This window comes from Garra rufa, chromosome 5, assembly GCF_049309525.1.
Source record: "Garra rufa chromosome 5, GarRuf1.0, whole genome shotgun sequence".
Taxonomy (NCBI): domain Eukaryota; kingdom Metazoa; phylum Chordata; class Actinopteri; order Cypriniformes; family Cyprinidae; genus Garra; species Garra rufa.
The window spans coordinates 34,245,153-34,269,977 of NC_133365.1; the positions used below are offsets into that span (position 1 = coordinate 34,245,153).

At 36.3% G+C, this 24,825-nt stretch overlaps 3 protein-coding genes across 6 annotated transcripts in view; 2 read left to right on the plus strand and 1 right to left on the minus strand.

The window, feature by feature from the left end:
* Positions 1–9,888, plus strand: part of c2cd2l (c2cd2 like) — a 48,563-nt gene extending 38,675 nt beyond the window's left edge. Inside the window, exons 11-15 of one of the 4 annotated variants that reach the window (XM_073839931.1) lie at positions 1,117–1,288; positions 1,405–1,509; positions 2,644–2,777; positions 3,262–3,499; positions 7,750–9,888. In XM_073839931.1, the coding sequence (XP_073696032.1) occupies positions 1,117–1,288; positions 1,405–1,509; positions 2,644–2,777; positions 3,262–3,499; positions 7,750–8,003 (903 nt within the window). In that variant the 3' untranslated portion in view covers positions 8,004–9,888. The remainder of the gene's footprint in view (positions 1–1,116; positions 1,289–1,404; positions 1,510–2,643; positions 2,778–3,261; positions 3,500–7,749) is intronic. The other 3 variants (XM_073839933.1, XM_073839932.1, XM_073839934.1) reach the window with 3 other exon arrangements.
* Positions 9,889–10,388: 500 nt separating this feature from the next.
* On the plus strand, positions 10,389–11,047 carry h2ax (H2A.X variant histone). The gene has a single exon (XM_073839935.1). The coding sequence runs from the start codon at positions 10,484–10,486 to the stop codon at positions 10,910–10,912; it is 429 nt and encodes a 142-aa protein (XP_073696036.1). The 5' UTR covers positions 10,389–10,483; the 3' UTR covers positions 10,913–11,047.
* Positions 11,048–11,152: 105 nt separating this feature from the next.
* Positions 11,153–23,368, minus strand: hmbsa (hydroxymethylbilane synthase a). The gene is made up of 14 exons (XM_073840573.1): positions 23,202–23,368; positions 21,829–21,882; positions 19,736–19,808; positions 19,362–19,411; positions 19,149–19,204; positions 18,622–18,699; positions 16,248–16,325; positions 15,942–16,017; positions 15,629–15,742; positions 14,830–14,868; positions 13,552–13,671; positions 13,356–13,409; positions 12,327–12,413; positions 11,153–12,047 (listed from the first exon to the last, which is right to left on the minus strand). The coding sequence occupies exons 1-14, from the start codon at positions 23,226–23,228 to the stop codon at positions 11,877–11,879; spliced, it is 1,077 nt and encodes a 358-aa protein (XP_073696674.1). The 5' UTR covers positions 23,229–23,368; the 3' UTR covers positions 11,153–11,876.
* Between the last annotated feature and the right edge of the window lie 1,457 nt (positions 23,369–24,825).

The following is a 24,825-nucleotide window of genomic DNA, read 5'->3' on the forward strand; positions in this document are numbered from 1 at the left end:
AAGCTGGCGGGCGAACCGACGAGCTTTGTGGGCTGGGGGGGGGGGTTCCGGAGCCCGCTGGGCACGGCGCTTCTTACGGCGCGACACCGCGGCAGGCGGGGGAGCAGATTCGGTGAAGAATGCCAAGCGAGTCCTCAGAGTCGCTATTGGCAACGGTTCACAATGAGGGCAGCCGCCCTCAGCGAGCACAATCACCGCGTGCTCCTCACCCAGGCAGGAAACGCAGACAACATGGCGGTCCCCGTCGCTGAGTGTGGCTCTGCACGAGCCGCAAGAAGGCATCTTTAGAAAGACACTTTGCTCTTTTAATGACAAGTGTGTATCGCAGCGGCGACACACACTTCAGATTTTAAAGGATATAGGCGCCGGAAAGCGCAGCAGGAAGGCACGGAAGGCGGCGTGGCCAGCAGCTTCAGTGGCTCGTCCCGCTGAGATGCTTGCAGTCAACGGCGGCTTCTTATCCAGCTTCAGCGATGCGTGTGCTTCGCTTGAAGGATGAAAAATCAGATAATAGCTGCCTGCGAGCGGTTTTTATAGGCCTAGACCACGCCCTTTTAGGCGGGAAGCGACGCAAAGGGCGCGAAATGCCCCCATTGGATCTGGCGTCGCGCCAGGCCTCGCTCTATAGGCTGCTGCAGTTGCCGCAGAGCAGCCAATAGGCGCGCAAGCTGTTTTGCCTATGTCTGTATGCTGCTGCATCTCTAACGCTTTACATTATTTCAAAATTAAGGATAATTTTTGGCTTCAATATCTCACAGAAAATGATTTTCCCCTAGCGTAAGATACTTACGCAGTACGAGAGACCTCTCGTAAGAGAACATATCTTATTACAGTGGTCTGCCTTGGGAACTGAATGCTCACCTTATCTCTGATTAACTCGATAACTGAATTATTTCTTTATTTAACCCAGTAGTTGAGTTTACAATGTACTTGTTACACACATGTGTTTACATGTACATACTTAATGCTCTGAATAATCTTTGGGTTAGTTAACACATAGGCAAAGTCAGCTCAGAATTATTTATGAAGATATCAGTGGCTGTACTAACACTACTTCTATAGCAGATTTCTTTTAAAAATGTTTAAGGTAATGATTTTATGTTTCTGCCTCCATAGCTGTTGTATTTGGAGTCCAGTGATTTGCGTGCATGTCAGAATGCCACTCCTCTGCGATCCTCGGTCACCCCCTCAAAGAAGGTGGACGTGGACCGGACCATCATGCCCGATGGCACCATAGTCACTACAGTAACCACCATCCAGTCACGACTTTTGCTGGACCGCAAAATAGGTAAAGGCCACCTCACACAGGAACACTGAGAATATGCTCCTCTGTCTGCGTCATCCAGTACCACAGAAGTGACTTGGCAGTTTCACCCTATCCTATTTCCTCCTCTGTAACTGCAGGAGACTCTCCGTCTAGGTCTCCACCAAAGGTGGAGGTGACTGAAAAGACTCCCACCGTGCTCACAAACAGCTTGCAGAGTTCCAGTGCCAGTCTCACCCCCAGCAGTGAGCTCCACATTAACATTAGCATTTTGAGATCATAAACACTACCATCTAAAAGTTTGGGGTCAGAAAGACATTTATTTTAGTTTAGTTTAGTTTAGTTTTAGATTTGTTTTGTTTTGTTTTGTAGATGCATAAGGAGACATCTATCAAAACATTAATACATTTTACAGACTCCAAACTTTTAAATGGTCAATTACATCTTCATACACTACCAGTAAAAAGTTTATGAACAATAAGATTTTTAATGGTTTTTACAGTCTCTTCTGCTCACCAGGCATGAATTTATTTGATCCAAAGTACAGCAACTGTAATATTTTGAAATATTTTTACAGTTTTCTGTTTGAATACATTGTAAAATGTAATTTATTCCTGTGATTTCAAAGCTGAATTTTTAGCATCATCAGTACTTCAGTCACAAGATCCTTTTAGAAATCATTCTAATAATCTGATTTGCTCAAAAACATTTATTATGTTGAAAAGTTCATCAGGTTTCTTTGATGAATACAAAAGCATTTATCTGAAATAGAAATATTACAAAGAAACATTATAAATGTCTTTATTATCACTTTGATCAATTTTAAAGCATCCTTGCTAAATAAAAATATTCATTTCTATAACCCCCCCCCCCCCCTCCAAATGTAATTTTTTTTAAAATAAAAATACATAAAAATTATTATAATGGTTATTTTAAATAGTAAAAATATTTCATAATATAACTGCTTTTGCTGTATTTTGGATCAAATAAATGCAGGCTTGGTAAGCAGAAGACAATTCTTTAAAAACATTAAAAAAACTTTTGACTGGTAGTGTAATCACATTTATAATTGAAATGTGTACATGTGTATTAAATTTAAAAGTTATAAGTTCATAAAGTTAGTAACACAAATGTATAATAAATTATTTATATTATAATAATAATATGTGTATATTGTTATTTTTAACAATTTATTTGTGTTAATATTGTACATTTTTCAAATATAAATATATTATTTAATATAAACAGATTTTTGTCAATAATAAAATACATTTTGTAAATATTATTTATTGTTATATTACTTTTTTGCAGTGTTATTTGAATGAATTATGGGACGGTTTGTGATCCTGTTGTGTTTGTGTCTTTGTGCTATTTCCAAGCAGAAGGCACGCTCCCTAATGGGCTGGATCCCGTAGCAGAAACGGCTATTCGGCAACTAACCGAGTCAGCCAGTAAGGTACCCAAGAAGACACCTACTAAACGCAGCACTCTCATCATATCTGGGGTGTCAAAGGTCAGAGTCTAAACATCAAGTAAACAGGAATTTCTAATCAGTGTCATAAAAACATCTTGGTCACTATGAGGCAAGTGTCTAGAGACATGATCACGAGAAGAGCTTCCCCCAGGGTAATTTGTTTGCTTAGTCATCTCTTGCTGTCACATAATGTTGTTGTAACACTCATCAGGACACTTTTGGGCTAGGAAATTGTCCTCATCACATCTGAAACATTACCTTTACCTAATGTTAAATTGCTTTTACACATTGTAATCTGTAAGTGTAAATGTCATCACAAGTATCACGTCTCATAAATCATCAGAACATACTGATCCACTTGCCGTTTCAAATTCACTGTCTGACCTAAGAGGTTTCACATAAAGGCTGGCAGCATAGCTGCTTTTGCAAACACACTGCTAACATGTTGTCTTCCTCAGCTGTGCCTGCAGGACATGTACATGAGGAACACTGTGTTAAAACTAATTTTCTGTCCTTCCCACAGGTCCCCATTACTGAAGATGACTCAGCCTTATCAGTGGGCTACGCTGCAGCAATGGACGCAGCCCTACAGGGGGCGCATTCTCCCAGCGGAGCCCCGAACCACCACGGAGCATCTGCACATCAGGAAACAGATGAGACTACGCCGTCTGACATATCAGAGCGACCGTCCGTGGATGACGTGGAGTCGGAAACGGGATCGACCGGAGCGCTGGAGACGCGTAGCCTCAAAGACCACAAAGGTGTGAATAATGTATTTTGATGTACATTTCGTTGCAAAAGTATTATAAAAGTACATAAAAGTACATACATAAAAGTATTCATTTGTTTCACATTTTATGTTGCTGCCTTATGTTAAACTGCTTTTCTCACATTGATCTACACTCCAAGCACTATAATGGCAAAGCAAAAGACATTTTTTTTTTTTACATCTTTGCAAATTTATTCAAAATGAAAAACCTAAATTATTCCATTGCATAAGTATTCATACCTTTATCTCAGGAGCATTTATATCGCTTGTAGATGTTACTACACTTCAGATGAAGTTAACCTGTGGCAAATTCAATTAAATGGGTATGATTTGACAAGGCACATGTCTTAGGGTGACCATACGTCCTCTTTTACCCGGACATGTCCTCCTTTTTGGCTATAAAATTATGTCCGGGGGGATTTCGTAAAATATCATAAAATGTCCGGGTTTTTTACGTCATTTCACTGACCGTCATTAATTCAACACTTTAAATGCAGCCACAGCACACCGGCATTATTCTGAGGTACCTGCAGGGATGTACTGGCCATCGGGAGCACCGGGACATTCCCAGTGGGCCGATCACCGAAGTGAGGGAGACCTCCCCCATATTAGGCGCTATTTTAAATTATAGCGCATTCAAAACCGCAAATAGCTGAAAAGTGTGAAGCGGTGGGATCAATCACCCGCACAGTGCTGACGAAGGCGCGCTGCACTTCTGCCACGATGTACAGTGATAAACAGTGTAAGTTGCTTGATCCATTCAGATAACACACAGAATTGTGTTATACATGTGATATGAGAACATTAAAGGTTCTGTAAGTTCTGCTGGGCTGGCTGAAAACAGCCACGACATTGGATACTGTCACTGCATGATCAAGTAAAGTGGAAAACGCCAATAAATAATTACTGTCAAACAAAATTATTACAAATTTCATAGTTTATTATTACTATTTATTTTAAAAACCATATAACTAATGTTTTCTTGTGACCGCCGTCTTATTAATACTAATATTCTAAGCAATAATTTCTTTCTTTTAAATGTTTAGTTGTAATTCGTTTTAATTGGAGTAAAATGTTAATTCAATAAGAGCCTGATTAAAGAATTAAATATGGGTCTTATATAAATTAGGTGTTTACTTTACATAATAAAGTTCTTAAAGGGACAGTTCACCCAAAAATAAAAATTGTCATCATTTACTCAACATCATGTAATTTTGGTCCTCTTTTTGGATTCTCAGAATATGGTCACCCTAACATGTCTTAAAAGATCTAACAGCTGAAAATGCATATCAGAGCAAAAACCAAACTGCGTGTAGAGCTCAGAGACAGGACTGCATTAAGCCACAATTTTTTTTCTGCTGCATTGAAGGTTCACAGAAGCATGTAGTTTTATTACCCTCTTCCTAGAACTGGCTTCCTGGCCAAACTGAGCAATTGATTGAGAAGGGCCTTGGCTAGAGTGGTGACCTAAGAACCTGATGGTCATTTTAGTTGAGCTTCATGATCATATGTGCAGATGGGAGAAACTTACAGAAGGACAAACATCACTGCAACACTCCACCGATCTGGGCTTTATGGTGATGTGGCAAGACTGAATTCTCTCCTCAGTAAGGACACATGAAAACACACTTGGAATTTACAAAAAATCACCTAAAGGCCGTGGCCACCACTGACCAAAGCTTGGCCACCCCACTCAAAACTGTCTTTTTTTCTTAACAAGAAGTGCTTTTTTTAAGATGCTAATTAGAAAATATGCGCTAATTTGTTTTTCTCTCATTAATATAAAGTAATAATTTACAAAATGACTAATTTTACATTCTGGCATTTATGTGCTATTGACTTCTGGCCTTTTTGACATTCTTATCACTATTTGCATGTCTCATCCATGAGTGTGCAATGTTGGAGTACAAGCTTTTGGGGGTTTTGAGAACCATAACCAAGCTGACTGCGCAATAGTGAGCCCCTACAAAAATAGTCAGATTCACTCAGTATTACTTGATCTAATTAAAAAAAAAATATCTCAATTACAATTAAGTGAAAATGAATTGTATTCAGTTTTGTTTTAGTCACTAAAACAGTCCAGTACTTTATAGTCAAACATGTTTATATTGAAATAATAAAGATTATTGTACCACCACAGACTGGTTGCTGGCCCCTCCCTGGCCACCCATATTAAAACACCCTGGCTCCGCCACTGCCTAAAGTACCCTCAGGCTGTAAGAAACAAGATTCTGTAGTCTGAACCTCAATTACAAGCGTGATGTTTGAAGGAAATCTGGCACTGCTCATCACCTGCAGAGTACCATGCCAAAAGTAAAGTGTGCTGGTAGCAGTCTCATGCTGTAGGGACTCGTTAAAGTAGAAGAAAAGCTCAATGCACCAAAATATTGAGATAGCCTTAAAGGAACACTCCACTTTTTTTGGAAATAGGTTCATTCTCCAACTCCCCCCGAGTTAATAAGTTGATTTTACCATTTTGAAATCCATTCAGCCGTTCTCCTGTTCTGGTGATATCACTTTTAGCATAGCTTAGCATAGGTCATTGAATCCTATTAGACCAATAGCATCGCGTTCAAAAATGACCAACGAGTTTCCATATTTGTTGTATTTAAAACTTGACTCTTCTGTAGTTATATCGTGTACTAAGACCGGTGGAAATGCAAAGCTGCGAGTTTAGGCTAAGATTAGGAACTATACTTCCATTCCGGCGTAATAGTCAAGGAAGTTTGCTGCCGTAATATGGCCGAAGCAGGCGGAGTATTATCAGAAATGAGTTCCCAGCTAGTTTAGCATTTGCACATGTGCTGCGTGATATTACTGCTCCTGCTTCAGCCTTATTACGGCAGCAAACTTCCTTGACTATTACGCCGGAATGGGAGTGTAGTTCCTAATCTTATCAGCCTAGAAAATTGAAGCTTTGCATTTCCACCGGTCTTAGTACACGATCAGTGTTGCCAGACGTACGATAATTATCGTATTTGTACCATAATTTTGACCTCTGTACGATGTACGATCAGTAATACCACAATGTACGATAATTTCAGAATTTTGTGACACCATGGTCCTTGTAATTATAGAGCTTCTATTCTCAAAGATCTAGCTGTGTGGATTCTACGTCTACCTTCATGATTGTGAGGAGACGTGAACGTGGCGTTACGCATGTCTTTCATCCAATCTTACGTCTTCTCAACCAATATCATCGTGGAGAATGGCTCTCTCTCACGAGTACAAGTTAACGTTCCTGTCGCACTTAGGTCAGTTGTTTCAAAACTGAGGTTGTTAGTTTAACAATAAAGTATAGAAAATGAGTGCTGAAAAGGATAAATTGCTGTAACATCTAGATAAATATCTTTATTTTGAACGTTTTTACGATAATTTTCTCCCAAATATGATAATTTTGAGCTTCTGGTACGATACTTGGACATTTCCAATCTGGCAACACTGTACGCGATATAACTACAGAAGAGTCAAGTTTTAAATAGGACAAATATCGAAACTCGGTCATTTTTGAACGTGATGCTACTGGTCTAATAGGATTCAATGATCTATGCTAAGCTATGCTAAAAGTGATATCGCCAGAACAGGAGAACGGCTGAATGGATTTCAAAACGGTAAAACTCAACTTATTAACTCGGGGGGGAGTTGGAGAATGAGCCTATTTCCAAAAAAAGTGGAGTGTTCCTTTAATGAAAACCCTGTCCAGAGCATTCAGAACCCCCAGACTAGGCAGAAGGTTCACCTTTCAACAGGACAATGACCATAAGCACACAGCAATAGTGGTTTATAGACAACTCTGTGAATGTGCTTGAGTGGCCCAGCCAGAGCCTGGGCTTGAACCTAATCAAACATTTCTGAGGTGAGGTGAGTTGAGGCGAAGAATGGCAGATAATTGCCAAGTGTTGATGTGCAAATCTTGTTGCATCATACCCAAAAATGCTTTAAAGGTTGTAAAGGTGCTTTCCTGAGTACTGAGTTAAGGGTATGAATACTTATGCAATTATACTTATTTCAGTTTTTTTATTTTTAATAAATTTAGGAAGTTGTGACAATTCTGTTTTTGCTTTGTCATTATGGTGCATGGAGTGTAGATTGATGTTTGGAAAAATTTTTTAAAACAGTTTAACATTAGGTAGTGACAAAAATCGTGAAAAAATTAGTGAACGAATACTTTCGCAGGGCACTGTATTTATCAAAAAATGTCTATTTATGATTGTATTTATCTGCATGAACGTTTTGTTTCAGTGGGATTCCTCCGCAGCGGCACCAAGCTACTATTCCGCAGGAAACACAGAGAGAAAGACCCCAGTTTCAGTCAGTCCCACGAAGACGTCTCTAACCTAGACAATGACTCCTCCACAGCCTCCTGCTCATCCACCACCCGTAAAAAGTCTGGAAGCTTCTCTCGCCGCCTCATCAAACGCTTTTCTTTCCGCTCGTCCAAGACAAAGGGCAAATCCAGCACAGCCAATGGAGGGTCCAGCACTACAGATAACTAAAGGAGAAATAGAAAGGAAGGACATGTAAGAGAGACACGGTGCGGGCACCAGTCAAATGAGTGTGGAATTGGCTCCAGATTTCTCCAGAACTACTTATGTTATATACTGATTATCCACAATCTAGCGGGGTAACACATACTTCAGACCACATTGTACCCAGGAAGCCAGCCTTGTTTTGGTGTTTTTCTTACTAGACATCATCATTCATCTATAATTAAGCTTTTCAGGATGGAAAACGCAAAAAATGTGGAAATAAAAGGATTTAACTATTTTTGGGTGCATTGCTACGCTACTTAATTTGATAAAAAGGATAAAAGGCTGCTTTTGTGGATGACTTAGAGCGAACAAACTTGAGAAACTCAAAATGGACGGGAGTGTCGACTCATGCGGTTATTGAGCACAAGGGGGCGACATAGACCAGTGACTATTGATGCCTCCTCCAACACTGTCGCTGTGTGTTGTTTTTCTTATTTATTTCATTTCATCAGTTGCACTTTGGATCTTAATCTGATTGTTTACAATGCTGGGGAGCTCTCTTTCTGTCGTTTTTATCATGTTTGTATATCGTTTACTGTTATCGGCACTGATTTACTTCTCCTGAGCTCATTAGGAGCAGAGTGTGATATGCTAAAGACATGCTGTGAGCTTCTAGTTTTGCTGTTGCTAATAGCATTTAGATCAAGGGACATCATCCCCTGTTTTTAAATAGTGGTAACGTTACGTTTGACTTTCATTGTGGCTTAATAATCTTTTGTAATGATGTTTATATTTGTTTAAGAAAACGGAAACGTTCATAAGTTACTGTAGGCATATCTCACTAAATTACGTTCGTGCTTTGGTTGTAAAGTATAAGCCCTTCATATGACAAAAGGGATAACACTACAGGAGAAAAAACGCATTTGTGTAACTTATATTTATAAATTATTCCACAAATTATTGTAACTCTACAAGATCTTGAGCTACATCAGGCTGAATCTGCAGTGGAGGGAAAATGCTATTTTCAGGGTCCACGTGAAAACAAACCTCAGGGGATACTATGAAAAGGTGAAAATATGTTTAATCACTTTATCTATTTCATTTTTTAAAAAGATAGCTTCTTGAACAAATCAAGCGTTACCCCAGTAACATAAAACCCCGTTTCCTATTTTTTATTCATTTAGTTGCAATAAACTTATCTTTATGTAAACACACGTAGATTCTATTCATCATAACAGCATAGATGGCTTTTATGATAATATTAAGCAGAACACTTTATTTTTCGGATAAACTAGTAATTCGCGTTAAAGGTATAGTTCACACACAAAATTCTAGCATTATTCACCTCGGTTTACTTTGTGTGGATCATAGATGCGGTGACCGAAGCTATTTATCTGCATAAAACCTCTTTTTGTATTGCACGACCGAAACCCACAGAGGTTTAAAACAACGTTTAAAGTGTGTAAATAAACAAATCTTATTTTGGGTGAACTACCCCTTTAAGGAATCTCTCTTCGCCGTATCCCTCCCCCACCCCATATGATCTGTGCATATTTCAGCATTTGGATCTATCAAAGTTCCTTTCTATAGTCTTTGGTTCTATCAAATATTTGAAATAATCATAGCTCTGGAGAAAAAAGACAATTGTTCGTCAAGTTAATAAAATTTTACCAATAAAACGGTGACCCGCCGTTCATGAATCAATGACAAAGCTTGTTTGCTATAGTTAGTGTAACTAACTCCTGGAGCATAAAGCCTGAAAATGTTGTAAGACCAGAATGTTATGACAACAGCGAACAATCTGACGTTAACACGAAGGCAGTGGACCTTCTGAGGTATTCGGAGCTTTATATTATCGTGGTTAATTTGATGTTTAATTTATTCTGAATAAATTATTTTTGAAAATCCATTCCTCTTGATTTTGCTTTTTTTGCTTTAAGTCTGTTTGACTTAAAAAGGGGGAAAAAAAGGCCAAGAGAATGTGAGTTAAAAAGTTTTTGTGACCAGCACTAAAAAGATTTGTGTCTTTAAGCTAAACACTATTACAACATGTGTTATATATAAAATAGAAAAATGTGGGGGGTCTAAAAATAAATCAATCATTTTCTTTATTAGGCTTGTGCGCCAAACGATGTTAAAATTCAGAGGGAATAAGTTCAATTGGTTTGAATTTACCGCCCAAATTTGATTGACAAAGCAAAAGACCACTGGCGTCACAGACAAACCGTACAAACCAATCAGCTCGCGTACATTTACATGCGTTCGGATTGGTTTGTTCGTTTGCGCTGTTTATGCACTACATGTTCAAGCCAATAGGAGAACACATCCGCTTTAGGGGTGGCTCTAAGAGCCAATCAGATCCGAGCTATACTGCGCGTATCCAATCATAACGATGGGCGGGACTATACAGCCCTACTTCAGTCAGTCCTTAAATACTGCAGTAACTCAACCACTCACTTCACTGATTTCTTCTACAAGCTAAGGAAAGAAATTTCTCGAACAACATGTCTGGAAGAGGTAAAACCGGAGGAAAAGCCCGCGCCAAGGCTAAGACTCGCAGCTCCCGTGCTGGTCTTCAGTTCCCCGTCGGCCGTGTGCATCGTCTTCTGCGTAAAGGCAACTATGCTGAGAGAGTAGGTGCTGGTGCTCCCGTCTACCTGGCTGCTGTGCTCGAGTACCTCACCGCTGAGATTCTCGAGTTGGCGGGAAACGCTGCAAGGGACAACAAGAAGACTCGTATCATCCCTAGACATCTTCAGCTGGCTGTCCGTAACGATGAGGAGCTGAATAAACTGCTCGGTGGCGTGACCATCGCCCAGGGTGGTGTTCTCCCCAACATCCAGGCCGTGCTCCTGCCCAAGAAAACTGGCCAGGCGGTGGCCAGCTCTGGTAAATCGGGAAAGAAGGGATCTTCACAGTCGCAGGAGTATTAAAAGCTACCCTGAACTGAGTTAACTCACCCAAAGGCCCTTTTAAGGGCCACCCAATTATTCTGAAAAGAGCAAATTCCGTCTGTCTAAACTGATGTGGTGTGTATTGAGTGTTTTTACATATTAAATTGATTTTTATAATAAGAGTTTGCTTGTTTTGTGTTACGAACCGTTATCAATTTTAAACCGCGTGTAGAAAAGGATAGAGAAGTAAACGACGGTTATTTTGATAGTATTCTTTATTACAATACACTTTCATATTGATAACTTGACAATTTAACATTGCAGATCAGATTTGCTGGTTAATTTAATCAGGTTTAAAAGGCACATTGTGGGATCCATAACTGCGTAGCATAAATATTCTAAATACAAAACTACTAGTAACAGACATCTTTTCTTTAATTGCCCATTTTGTCAAATAGTTTAAATTCTTTATAAAAAAATCATTTCTTGGCACCTCAACATTGTGATTAATACTCTGCATTAATAAAATGCATCGCTACTCAATTGTACACTAAAAATCATTCCAGATATAGCTGCACTTAAGATGTGCTGTTTTTCCTCAGATGTAAAAAATAGCCATTTCGACCACCTCATTTTTAAGTGGTTTTTAGATAAAGGCAGCAGTCTGACATTATATGTGGAAGACTATCAGCTTGAATATTTATAATTCTGTGCCTGAGAAGAGACAATGGCAGTCAACAGTAGAAATGTCTCTTTTGTGCGAAACAGCAGATGAGAGAAAAATTGGTGTGCTGTCACATTGTTAAATTGAGGCACTGAGGTATAGTATCTGAAGTGACTTGGTTGTTTTAGATACATTGAAAAATACAGCCATTTGGCTCTGGATATTCATCTATAGAGCATATGGTTGAGTGTACTGTTTATCCAAGTTAACAGCATGTCAAAAGTTCCTAGACTAGGTCTAATGCTCTAGTGCACAAAATGTAAAAAAAACCAAAATAATCTATCGAGCATCATTTAGCTTCCTGGCTGTTGAGAGAATATCTTTGGCCCCCTTATTTAGGAGAGCGTTTGCCAGATCCAGCCCCAGTTTCTCAGCAGCTTCGAGGGCTGATGATGATATATTGTTGGCAGTGACTGCAACGTGCACACACTCCTGTGCACTCTCGTCCACCTAATTGAAATGAGTTAGAATAATGGTTATAATTCTGTAAATTATAGATGATGCTGTAATATTGACATTCTAAAGTTTGAGGTTGGTAAGAATTTTATTTTATTTTATTTTTTTAAATTATATTTTAGGAGCTGCATTTTCAGCATTATTACTCCAGTCTTCAGTGTCACATGATCCTTCAGAAATCTTTCTAATATGCTGATTAGGTGCTCAAGAAAAAATGTATCACCTTTAAACCACATTTGAACAGTAGTATATAGAGGTATATTTGACCCTTACTTTGTTGTCTATTTCCACAACCGTCTGCATAGTGTCCTTCAAGCAATCAGCTCCATCCAAACTATAAACTGCTCCAGTCAAATACAGCTGAAGCCAGAAAAAAGATCATTTAGTCTATGCTATACAAACATCAACAACACTTGAAGCAGCATAATAACATGCCACTGAATGCCTGTAAATATACAGTGGTGGCCAAAATTAATATAACACTAGTATTTTCACCAGCTAAAATGTTTTTAAGTCAGTTATTTCTATCTTTTGCTGTGGTGTGTCAGTAGAAAATATCAGTTTACATTTTAAAACATTCATTTTGCCATTAATTGTAATAATCCAGTGAGATTTTAGTTTGCAGAAGGCGAACAGTCTGAGACAACAGCCAGTGCTCCACACAGAGATCTGATCTCATCATCATCCAGTCTGTCTGGAATGACATGAAGAAACAGAACAAACTGAGACAGACTAAATCCAGAAGAACTGTGGCAATGTGCTTCAAGAGACCTACCTGCAAAGCTACCTGAAAAACTATGCACAAGTGCACCTAGGGCAAAAGGCTGCTTTAAACGCAAAATATGGTCACACCAAATGTTGCTTTAACTTAGTTAATAGCAGTTAATTGATTTAGACAATCTATTTATTACATTATTTTGACAGCATCCTCCTTTTTCAGCATTTTTACAACTTTTAACAGTACTGTAGCTTTGCAGGCAGGTTTCTTGAAGCATCTTGGAGCCAATGGCACAGCTCTTCTAGAATCTAGATTTAGTCTGTCTCAGTTTGTTCTGTTTCTTCATGTCATTCCAGACAGACTGGATGATGATGAGATCAGATCTCTGTGTGGAGCACTGGCTGTTGTGAGACTGGATTATTACAATTAATGTCAAAAAGAATGTTTGGAAATGTAAACTGATATTTCCTACTGACACACTAGCAAAAGATAGAAACAACTGACTTAAAACCATTTTTAGCTGGTAAAAATACTAGTGTTCTAATAATTTTGGCCACTACTGTAGTTATATTATGTCTTTTTACCATGGACCCTTTAACTTCTGTATGAACTGCAACAGGCACACTGCAGCCTCCTTCCTGAAAGCGGAAAAGGGAATGAAGAGCAGGATTAAAACCATAAAACTGTGTTAGACTACATAGAATGCCCTCAGGATAAGGTCAAACTGATATGAACCACTTGAAATGAGAGCTGAGTTTGTGTGTATGTAAGGAAACCCACCAGCTGCTTCAGAAAAGCTCTCTCTGAGATACACCGCAGCACTGAGTCTGAATGGTGCAGGACAGACACCATTTCCAGAATGTCTTTATCTTGTGCTCTGACTTCCACTGCCAGTGCTCCCTGATGATAACAAACATTTCTGGTTATTTACAGACTGACATTTACTTAGGACACAGTTCTGCAGGATAAAGGGATGCTTCACCCAAAAATCTGTCATTATATACCCACCCTCATGTCGTTCAAAACCCATAAGACCTTCATTCATCTTCAGAACACAAATTAAGATATTTCTGATGAAATCCAAGAGCTTTCTGACCCTGCATAGACAGCAACACAACCAACATGTTCAAGGCCCAGAAAGGTAGTAAGGACATTGTTAAAATAGTCCATGTGACACCAGTGGTTCAACCTAAATATTATATGCAATACTTCTTGTGCTACAAGAATACTTCTTGTGCACAAAGAAAACCATGACTCATGTGAGCGAGTGACAAAAACTGACATGAGAAAAAATGCTTAAATAATGTCTTTATTTTTGTTTTCTTTGCACACAAAAAGTATTCTCATAGCTTCATGAAATTCCGGTTGAACCACTGATGTCACATGGACTATTTTAACAACGTCCTTACTACCTTTCTGGGCCTTGAATGTGGTAGTCGTGTTGAAAGCTCTCAGATTTCATCAAAAAATATCTTAATTTGTGTTCCGAAGATGAACGGTGAAAGGTGAAAGGTCTTACGGGTTTGGAACGACATGAGGGTAAGGAATTAATGACAGAATTTTCATTTTTGAGTGAACTATCCCTTTACTGCTACAGTGAGTATGCATACAATGGCTTAATTTACGTTCGTCAAAATCAATTAAAAAGTAATGGAGATGGAAGTTGTACTTTCAAACTAGAGACCATATTGATATTTTATTCAATGTATTCCTTAAATTGTCTTTACTTTGTCTTAAAATGGTCTTAAAAAGTCTTAAAAGTACTATCATAAAAGCTGCAGAAACCCTGCATGCAACATGTACCAAATAACTGCACGTTTATGGCTGTAGCCGTTAACAAAAATTGTTACACAGGTGTTTCCTTTAGTGTTTATAATGTGTATTAACAGTTGAGCTTGCAGCTGCAGGTGCTTCTTTTCTCGCATGAACGACACAAAAATAAGAACATGGCATGACGGTAAAAACACTAAAAGACATTTGCTACTATTTTAAATCTAGTGTTGAAAACCTAATGCAGTTTCATAATTCATTAATGGTTGTATATGTTTACACACTTACCTGGCCAACTGCATACATACAATCTTCAGGGCCAAGAATCTGCAATTTATAGAACAGCTACTTTAAATGCATTATACAATCTCTAAACACTACTGTAGTCATCAGAGACCTTCATATTCAGAATAGTGGTTGGTAGATATGAGGGTTTCCCTCATGAATATATTCCATTCTTGTTATACACCCATATCACATCTCACATTAAATATATATTTTGTGTTAGCACTGAATGTACACTACCAGTCAAAAGTTTTTGAACAGTAAGCTTTTAAACGTTTTTTAAAGAAGTCTGCTTATCAAGCCTGCATTTATTTAATTCAAAGTACAGCACAATTTTGAAATATTTTTACTATTTAAAATAACCGTTTTCTATTTGAATATATTTTAAAATGCAATTTATTCATGTGATTTCAAAGTGTAATTATTCCAGTCATATGATCCTTCAGAAATCATTCTAATATTCTGATTTGCTGCTCAAAAATGAGTTTTTCTTTCCAGGTTTCTTTAATGAATAGAAAGTTCAGAAGAACAGCATTTATCTTTATCATTACTTTTGATAAATTTAAAGCATCCTTGCTAAATAAAAGTATTAATTTCTATAATTTCTTTCCCAATATATGTACATATAGTCAGGAACTGACTTGTATGGTACAATAAATGCAGGATTGGTGAGCAGAAGAGACTTCTTTAAAAAAACATTAAAAATCTTACTACTGTACAAAAACTTTTCACTGGTAGTGTACATCACAGTACAAAAGAAAAGATCTGTTGCTGCTTTTATTACATAACGATTTTAACCTACCTGACTGATTCGGGATTCCCAGCCCATACGTTTGAGACCTGCTGCGGCCAGAATAATGGCAGCATAGTCGTCCTTTTCATCCAGCTTCTTTAGACGAGTGTTTAGGTTCCCTCTCTATAGCAGTGAGGTCAAGGAGAAAGACTCTAGTACCGTTAAAAATGCTATATACAATATAGGGGAAACTTGCTGGTGTAACAAATACCCAGGAAATATGCGCTTGCTTTGGCAGTCCATCAGAATCGATGATAAAGCTGCTGCCATTAATAATATATAAACACCCACAGACGCAAAAGGAAAGGAAAGTGCAGGATACAATATTTTCAAACTCCAGTTGAGGGAATCGTTTCTTCAGCTGAGCAGCTCTGCGAAGTGAACTTGTGCCAATCACGCTGGGCAAAAAAAGAGAGGTTTTAAAATGTTTCTGACAGCTTTGGTTACACAACCGCGCATGGCTGTCAAAACATGACATCTATGGCAGAATGTAGATTTCGAATTAAATTCCATCACCATGAAAACCACTGATTTCCCTTGATTATTGGCTCATCAATCAAATTCTGGAGGATAGATGCAAGCACTTTTTATTTGGCATGACAAGACTGTTCAAAAATATAGAGCTCACCTCTTCTCTGGCAGGCTGTCTAGGGTAAGTCCAGCATTCTTTGGATGAAGCACCACTGCATCATGGGGATTTTCCCTCCTTTGCAAAAACAATACACAACAAATAACTGACCACTCAGGTTTTCAAACTACCTACTGAAGTCATTACAAGTCATACATGTGCAGTTATTTAATAAACTTTAAAATTAAATAAGACAAACTATTAATTAGATACAGTCAAACCAAAATTATTCAGACACCAGATACAATTTTTGATAGCTTTTAACTCATTGGTGCAGGACACTATGGTTCATTTATGTAAGTGAGGATAACAAAATAAAGTAAACCGTGACATATTACACCCAAACATTCTTCATACAGTGGACTACCAGTAAAACTGATAAAAATCTGGGACGAAATTTTTGATTTGACACATTAAACTGACCATGTTTCATTTACATACATGACATTATCAAAATGAATTTGTTCTGACAGTTTAACTCTTGAGTTCTTGTCATATTTTATTACAATTTTCTAAACTATAGCAAATAACATGAGAAATTCTGAAGGTGTCTGAATACATTTTGGTTTGATTGTAATTCATTTGTGATTATCAAGATGTATTTGTTCTGATACAGAGTTTAACTCTGAGTTCTTGTCATATTTCATTACTATTTTCTAAACTAAAGCGAAGGTGTCTGAATAAATGTTGGTTTGACTGTAGATATTTACACTACCAATCAAAACTTTGGATAAATTTTATGTTTTTGAATGAAGTCCCTCAAAATCATTTATTTGCTTTTTATTTTCTTCAAAATACTATGAAGTTGTAATACAGTTTAAAATAACTGTTTTCTATTTTCAGTAGATTTTAACATGTCATTTATTCCTGTGATAGCCAAGCTAAATTTCCAGCAGCCATTACTTCAGTCTTCAGCAATCATTCTAATATGCTGATTTGGTGCTCAGTTATTATTAATTATTAATGGTGCTCAATTATTAATGAACTGTTGAAAACAGTTTTTGTTGCTAATATTTTTATGAAAACTGTGATACATTTTTTTAGGATTCTATGATGAATGAAATATCAGATGAACAGCAATTATTTGAAATATAAATTATTATAAATTTTAATTGTAACACTTTAAATTAGTGTTGGGCGATATGCTCAATTTTCATATCGCCCTATCGTCAGCCTGAGAGATCGCCGATACACGATATTATCGTGCTAATTTAATTAATTATCTATGTACTAAATTCCTTATTCGTTTTGTAAAGGTAGACTTTTCTATTGGCATATGATTAAGTTGTGCGTGTACAGAGCGCTGACTGTAATTCTGCCGGAGTTGTTCAAGTTACTTTCGGTTTCATTCTCTGCTATCGTTAGTGAGTGAGTTGTAAATTTGCGTGCCAGAATGTAAATGAATGAACCGTTCTTTACCCGTCATATTGCGATAATGTTACCGCTGTATGTCTGACCGTTGTCATCAGGTGATGTTGTAGTTCAGTTCATATTGAATGCGGAGAAGTGATGCGTGTGTAATACACGTGCATATGTTTAGCGCCATCTGATAGCATTGTAATTCTAATTAACGCCTATAGACGTTACTGAGATGAATGTTTATGTTTACTATATACAGACTGATTATGATACATCGTAATTAATTCAGCCTGAACCACGTTTTACTACCTCTGTTATCCTAATGACTGCAATGCTAATATAATAACACTCCCTTTAGAATCAGTGAATCTACCACCGTACTGTATGATGAAAATCTCCCATTTTCACTGCACGAGGTGTGTTAAGGCGCCGTGGCGTCTCTATGCGTGTGTTTATACAGTGGCAAGTTTCTGAAGCATCCTAGAACAGACTCTCTGCGCTGCATTGCTAAAGTTAAGTTCTTTGTTGACGGATAATAATAATAATCGTCTAACTATCGTCAAAGGCATCAGCAACAGGCGATATCTCTGACTATCGTCGATACACGATACTATCGTCTATCGGCACAACCCTACTTTAAATGCACTTACCCTAAATCTTTGAATTGTAGGGTTTCCACAAAAATATTAAATAGCAAAAACTGTTTCAACACTGATAATAATAAAAAAAATGTTTCACTAAAAACTGAAGTAATGATGCTGAAAATTCAGCTTTGCCAACACAGGAATAAATTACATTTATATTAATAAAATAGCAAACAGTTATTTTAAATTATGTTCATATTTTACAATATTAACATTTTACAGTATTTTCCAACAAATAAATGATTTAAAAAACATTTAAACTCGACTGGTAGAATAAATTAATGAATCATTTTAATTCATTTAAATAAAAGTATTAATTCATTGGACATCCAAAAATAAATTTTGTTAGATGTTGAGGTTGTGGTCCTTACTGAAGAATGGCTCCAATAGTGAATCCAGGGGGCAATGAGGTAGGTAAATCCTTAAGAGAGTGCACCACAATATCCACTCTAGAGATAAATATACACAAAAGAATAATAAAAAGATTAGCAACCCACACACTAGAGGAAATTGTGCATTGTGCTATGTCACCATACAATATTTTTATCACATGCCTAAATAAGGTTTATTAAACAAAACATCAAGTCTAAGAGAATGGTTTTCACATCCTCTGATGAAGCAGTGGAACAGAGAGTGAACAGCTGAATGAGGAAAATATGAGCAAAACCGTTTTCCTAAAGCAAAATGTCCAAGAGAAAATACAATGCTCAATACTCAATGTCATATCAATAATATTGAAAGCATAAAAAATATAGTTTAAATCAATTGAAAACACTTTACAGCATAATCAGTTGAACAACAGTCATTTTTGTTTTCTAATGACCATTTCTGGAGGGGAAACCTTCAAATAAGCTGACACGAGAATTACAGAATTACGGTTTTGAGTCATCAAACTTACTCATTTCTCTCAAGGGCATTCTCCAGCTCTTTGGTAAAGAGGCTCTTTTCACCAATCTAAGAAAACACAGATTTAAAACATGGTAAATCTGATACATTTGATAGGTAATTAGGGATTTGTACATGTTGGGCGGCACACAAAAGTTCAAAGGCATTTCTTTATACTGGCACCCCACCACAAATCCTGACATAATGGCACAGGATGGAATTCTACCTTTGATAATGCAGTGTCCAGGATTTTGTCTCCAATTGTCGACATGGCCACTGAAATGCACACAGACAAAAAGGTTAAGAGCTGAATAGTTGTGCCTCAGCTCCGATTCTGACATCATCATTCGTGTCTTTTGACACAGACAGTAGGATTCAGCAGTGAAGCGGTCGTATAGATTACACATTCTCAGTGGAACACAATCGCTCTCTGTTCTCAGAAAAGCAGTGAGTGCATGAGGATAAGAAAATGAAAAGTAGTGTGTAATGTATGTGTGTACATACGTACATATGAAAATCTATGCATTTGACTGAAAAACACAACAAACAATACAATTAATGTAGATGGAATTCAAACTATAGCACACAAAATCTCCTCACCTATTTCTAGGTGAACGTCTGGATAAAGCTCTTTCAATGTGGCAGCCACACTGTCTGTTTGAATGCGAGCCAGCTGAGAGACACGTACAAAAAAATGTAATTTCATCAGTGTCATAAAGTTTCAGTGCAATATTTGATTCAAAAGCATGAATAAATTTACTCTAAGAGTGGAGCCCTTAATTTTTAAAGTCCTTTCAAAGATTCTACTCTATAATATTTTTATGATTAAATGTTAGCAGTCGCTCCCAGCAATCATTATGGCGACACTGAGGGGCAGTTTCTATCTGATTAAAGCACACGAGCTTCACACCCATTTCCATTTTGTTATCTACCCTCACTTTATAACGGTTCCCTAGAGCAGAAAATTTTAATCTATATACTCTCAATTCAATTTAAACTGCATGTTTTCTCTATTTTTGACTTAACTGCCTCCATTTATCAATTCATTTGAGCTTGCAATGAGGAAAACCCTAAATAATGGGCCAGGTTGTCAACCTGTAGAGACTGTGGGACCCTCAGCCAACCAAGTGACCCACAATTAAAAAATGTGACTTTTTATAACATGACTTTTTATAATGTTTATCAGATTATTAAGTAATGTACTAGTTATACCAAAATTTATATATGTGACCCTGGACCACAAAACCAGTCATAAGGTTAAATTTTACAAAACTGAGATGTATACATCACATGAAAGCTCAATAAATAAGCCTGATGTATTGATGTATGGTTTGTTAGGATAGGACAATATTTGGCAGAGATACATCTATTTGAAAATCTGGAATCTGAGGGTGCAAAAAAAAAATCGAAATACTGAGAAAATCACCTTTAAAGTTGTCCAAATGAAGCTCTTAACAATGCATATTACTAATCAAAAATTACATTTTGATATATTTATAGTAGGAATTTTACAAAAAATCTTCATGGAACTTTACTTAATTTCCTAATGATTTTTGGCATAAAAGAAAAATCTATAATTTTGACCCATACAATGTGTTTTTGGCTATTGCTACAAATAAGAAAACACAAGATTTAAAAGATTTCCAGCGACTTAAAACTGGTTTTGTGGTCCAGGGTCACATATATGTCTGAAAGCTGAATAAATAAGCTTTCAATTGATGTATGGTTTGTCAGGATACAATATTTGACCGAAATACAACTATTTGAAAACTGGAATCTGAGAGTGCAAAAAAAAGTTGTCCAAATAAGGTTCTTAGTCATGCATATTACAAATCAAAAATTAACTTTTGATATATTTACGGTAGGAAATTTACTAAATATATTCATGGAACATGTTCTTTATTTAATGATGTTCATTATCCTAATGGTTTTTGGCATAAAAGAGAAATCGATAATTTTGACTCATGCTATGTATTTTTGTCTGTTGCTACAAATATACCCGTGCTACTTAAGACTGGTTTTGTGGTCCAGGGTCACATATGTGACCCTGGACCACAAAACCAGTCATAAGGTTAAATTTTACAAAACTGAGATATATACACCATATGAAAGCTCAATAAATAAGCTTTCTATTGATGTATGGTTTGTTAGGATAGGACAATATTTGGCCGAGATACATCTATTTGAAAATCTGGAATCTAAGGGTGCAAAAAATCAAAATACTGAGAAAATCACCTTTAAAGTTGTCCAAATTAAGTTCTTAACAATGCATATTACTAATCAAAAATTACATTTTGATAGGTTTACAGTAGGAATTTTACAAAAAATCTTAATGTAACATGATCTTTACTTAATTTCCTAATGATTTTTGACATAAAAGAAAAATCAATAATTTTGACCCATGCAATGTATTTTTGGCTATTGCTACAAATATACCCCAGCGACTTAAGACTGGTTTTGTGGTCCAGGGTCACATATACGTCACATATACGTTCTGACATTTTTATACAGTTGGTTTTAAAGTGGAAAAAATGGTTAGTTAAATGGTAGTTCATTATAGTCTAACCAAACAAACATGTTAAATATTAAATAGAGCATTACGGTTAAGGGTAGAAATTTTTTCTCATAAGAAGATGAAAGAATTAAGGAATAAATTACAAAATATCATAGCTGAATGACTCAAGAGACATTACCTGGCTCTTCCTTGTTCCCATGCGAATAACCCGAGTGACTTTGCCATTTCCTTCCTGCAAGAGAGAGAATATGACTACATTTCATATTAAAGCTCACCTCAACTCTTCTAAATAGCAAAACAGGTTTTATCAAACTCTCACTCTAATATACTTGAATGGCCCTTCCATGTTATTTGTGGACACTTTTACAGTTCAGGCTGCAGAAGAAGATGTGCCGGGTCCAAGGCCTAATGAATGAATGACTGAATGAATGAGCAACTGGTGGAGGGGTTTTCTTATTATATACAGTGTTCTTGCTTTCCCCACACCCTGTGTTTCTGGGCAGTGCTGATAAACTAAAGGCTCTATGCATTGCATGTAGATGCGAATCAGATATACGTTGACCGCTTAACACAATTTGACCAGTTGTTACACAACACTACTATTGTTTGTGACCCTGCAGCATAAAACCAGTCTTAAGTAGCACGGATATAGTTGTAACAATGGCTAACAATACATTGTATGGGTCAAAAGTATAGATTGTTCTTTTATGCTAAAATGCATTAGGATATTACATAAAGATCATGTTCCAAGAAGATATTTTGTACATTTCCTACTGTAAATAAATCAAAACTTAATTTTTGATTAATAATATGCATTTTTCATTTGGACAATTTTAAGGCGTTTTTTGTACTCAGACTCCAGATTTTCAAATAGTTGTATCTCAGCCAAATATTGTCCAATATAATGGAAAGCTTATTTATTCTGCTTTCAGATGCTGTATAAAACTCAATCAAAAAACAAACAAACAACTTATGACTGGTTTTGTGGTCCAGGGTCACGTTTATTCAGATGCTCAAGTTCAGAAAACACTGACAGAAAAGGCTGTACGCATATACGAGATGTATAAAAGCTGCTTTACTCATGCAATTAATGAAAATGTGATTTTTATTACATTAAGTAAAATATCGAGGAATTTTGGTATGTAATAAAGATGGCTATTTGACCTACACATAAAATATACTTTTATGCTTAAGTAAACTAGACAAAGTAACGTTAAATGATTACTATATCGTTCATTTATTCGCCTCACGAATTGCTACATCGCGGTGCACTTGTCGTCAGAATGTTAGAATAAGGTATGATTCCGTAAAATCATGTAGACAATTTTTTAAATATAAATATCAGATACATTCACCAATTTATATATACGCTCCTAAATTCAAAATTCCCTACTTGCTTTTTGGATCCACGTGTTTTAGCTCCGCCTATTTCCCTAGCAGAATTCTTCCCATCCACCAATAGAAAGACAGAACGCTTGACATGGCAGTTCACTGAGCCAATAAAACATCACTATATACCAGTTGCATTAAATCTTGTAGTGTTGCACTTACTTTAGAAACACTAACGTTCCCAGACATTTCCGCCGTGGAAGTGGAACGATCTGCTCCCCGAATTGTATCGTTAAGATTTTTCACTCATTTGCACAGTTGTTTTGGCTGAATGGCTGATTTCAAGAATGCCCCACTGCTACCTCAAACTCGTGACCCGATTTCTGTGGTGTGACCTAGACAGGAGCGATACTTCCGTCTGCCAAGAACACGTTGGGCTTGGGGTGTATTCATGCTCGTTATGCAGCGCCACACTGCGCATTCTTAAACCTAATCTCACTAAGCCAGGTTTCCAAACATTGTTTTAAAGTGAGTAATAATTATTTGAAAATGAAATGTATGAACCAGTTTAATGCAAGAGTCGACTGATAAATGATTTAATATGCAGTGCTCGTTTAGATAAAGTAAATACAAATGCTGGAATATAATCAAGTGAAAACAGTGTACAAAAAATGTAAATATAATAGATAGATAGATAGATAGATAGATAGATAGATAGATAGATAGATAGATAGATAGATAGATAGATAGATAGATAGATAGATAGATAGTTAGATAGATAGTTAGATAGATAGATAGATAGATAGATAGATGTGTCTGCTTTGGACAAAAGCGTCTGCTAAATGAATAAATGTAAAATCTAATGTCATTAAAATTCAAGGAAACAATGCACAGTTCGTACGAAAGTAAATAAAAAGATTTAAAAAAAGGATTTAATGACTTAAGTAAACATTCTTTACATTAATTTTTGTTTACAGACTTTTGTGAGAGAGGTGGCCAAAGCTTTAATGTAATGTATGTTTACATAATTTCTTTATATTAATGATTACTTGGAAAGAAAAATACATTACAACTTTTATTGCATACCATTCATAGCATTATACTATTTTGCAAGAGTGACAAATGCAAACAATACATTCTTTAAATACAACTGGAAAATTTTATCAACCAAATCCACAATGAACTGAGATCCTGTCACCTTTCTTTGTGTCAGGTCATCATATATTATTGCGCAATATATAAAACATCTTATCACAATAATTTATACTGTGTATACAAATTATATATTAATTTAATAAATACACTACCAGTCAAATGTTTTTGAACAGTATAATTTTTATTGTTTTTTAAAGTCTCTTCTGCTCACCCAGCCTGCATTATGTGATTCAAAATTCAGTAAAAGCGGTAATATTGTGAAATATTTTTACTATTTTAAAAAACTGCTTTCTATTTGAATATATTTAAAAATGTAATTTATTCCTGTGATCAAAGCTACATTTTCAGCATCATTTCTCCAGTCTTCAGTGTCACATGATACTTTAGAAATCATTCTAATAATGTGCCGATTTGCTGTTCAATTTATTATTATTATCATCATATTTAAAACAGTTTTCAGGATTCTTTGGTGAATAGAAAGATATTAAGAATGTATCTGTAATAAAAAATCTTTTGTAACATTATACACTTTACAATTTAAAAGCTTGGAGTAATTTTATATATATATATTATTTTAAATACTTAAAATATCTTAAAATTGTACTGTTTTTGCTGTACTTTGGATCAAATAAAAGCAAAAGAGACATTACAAATCATTATAATGTTTAAAACGTTTTGACTGGTAGTGTAA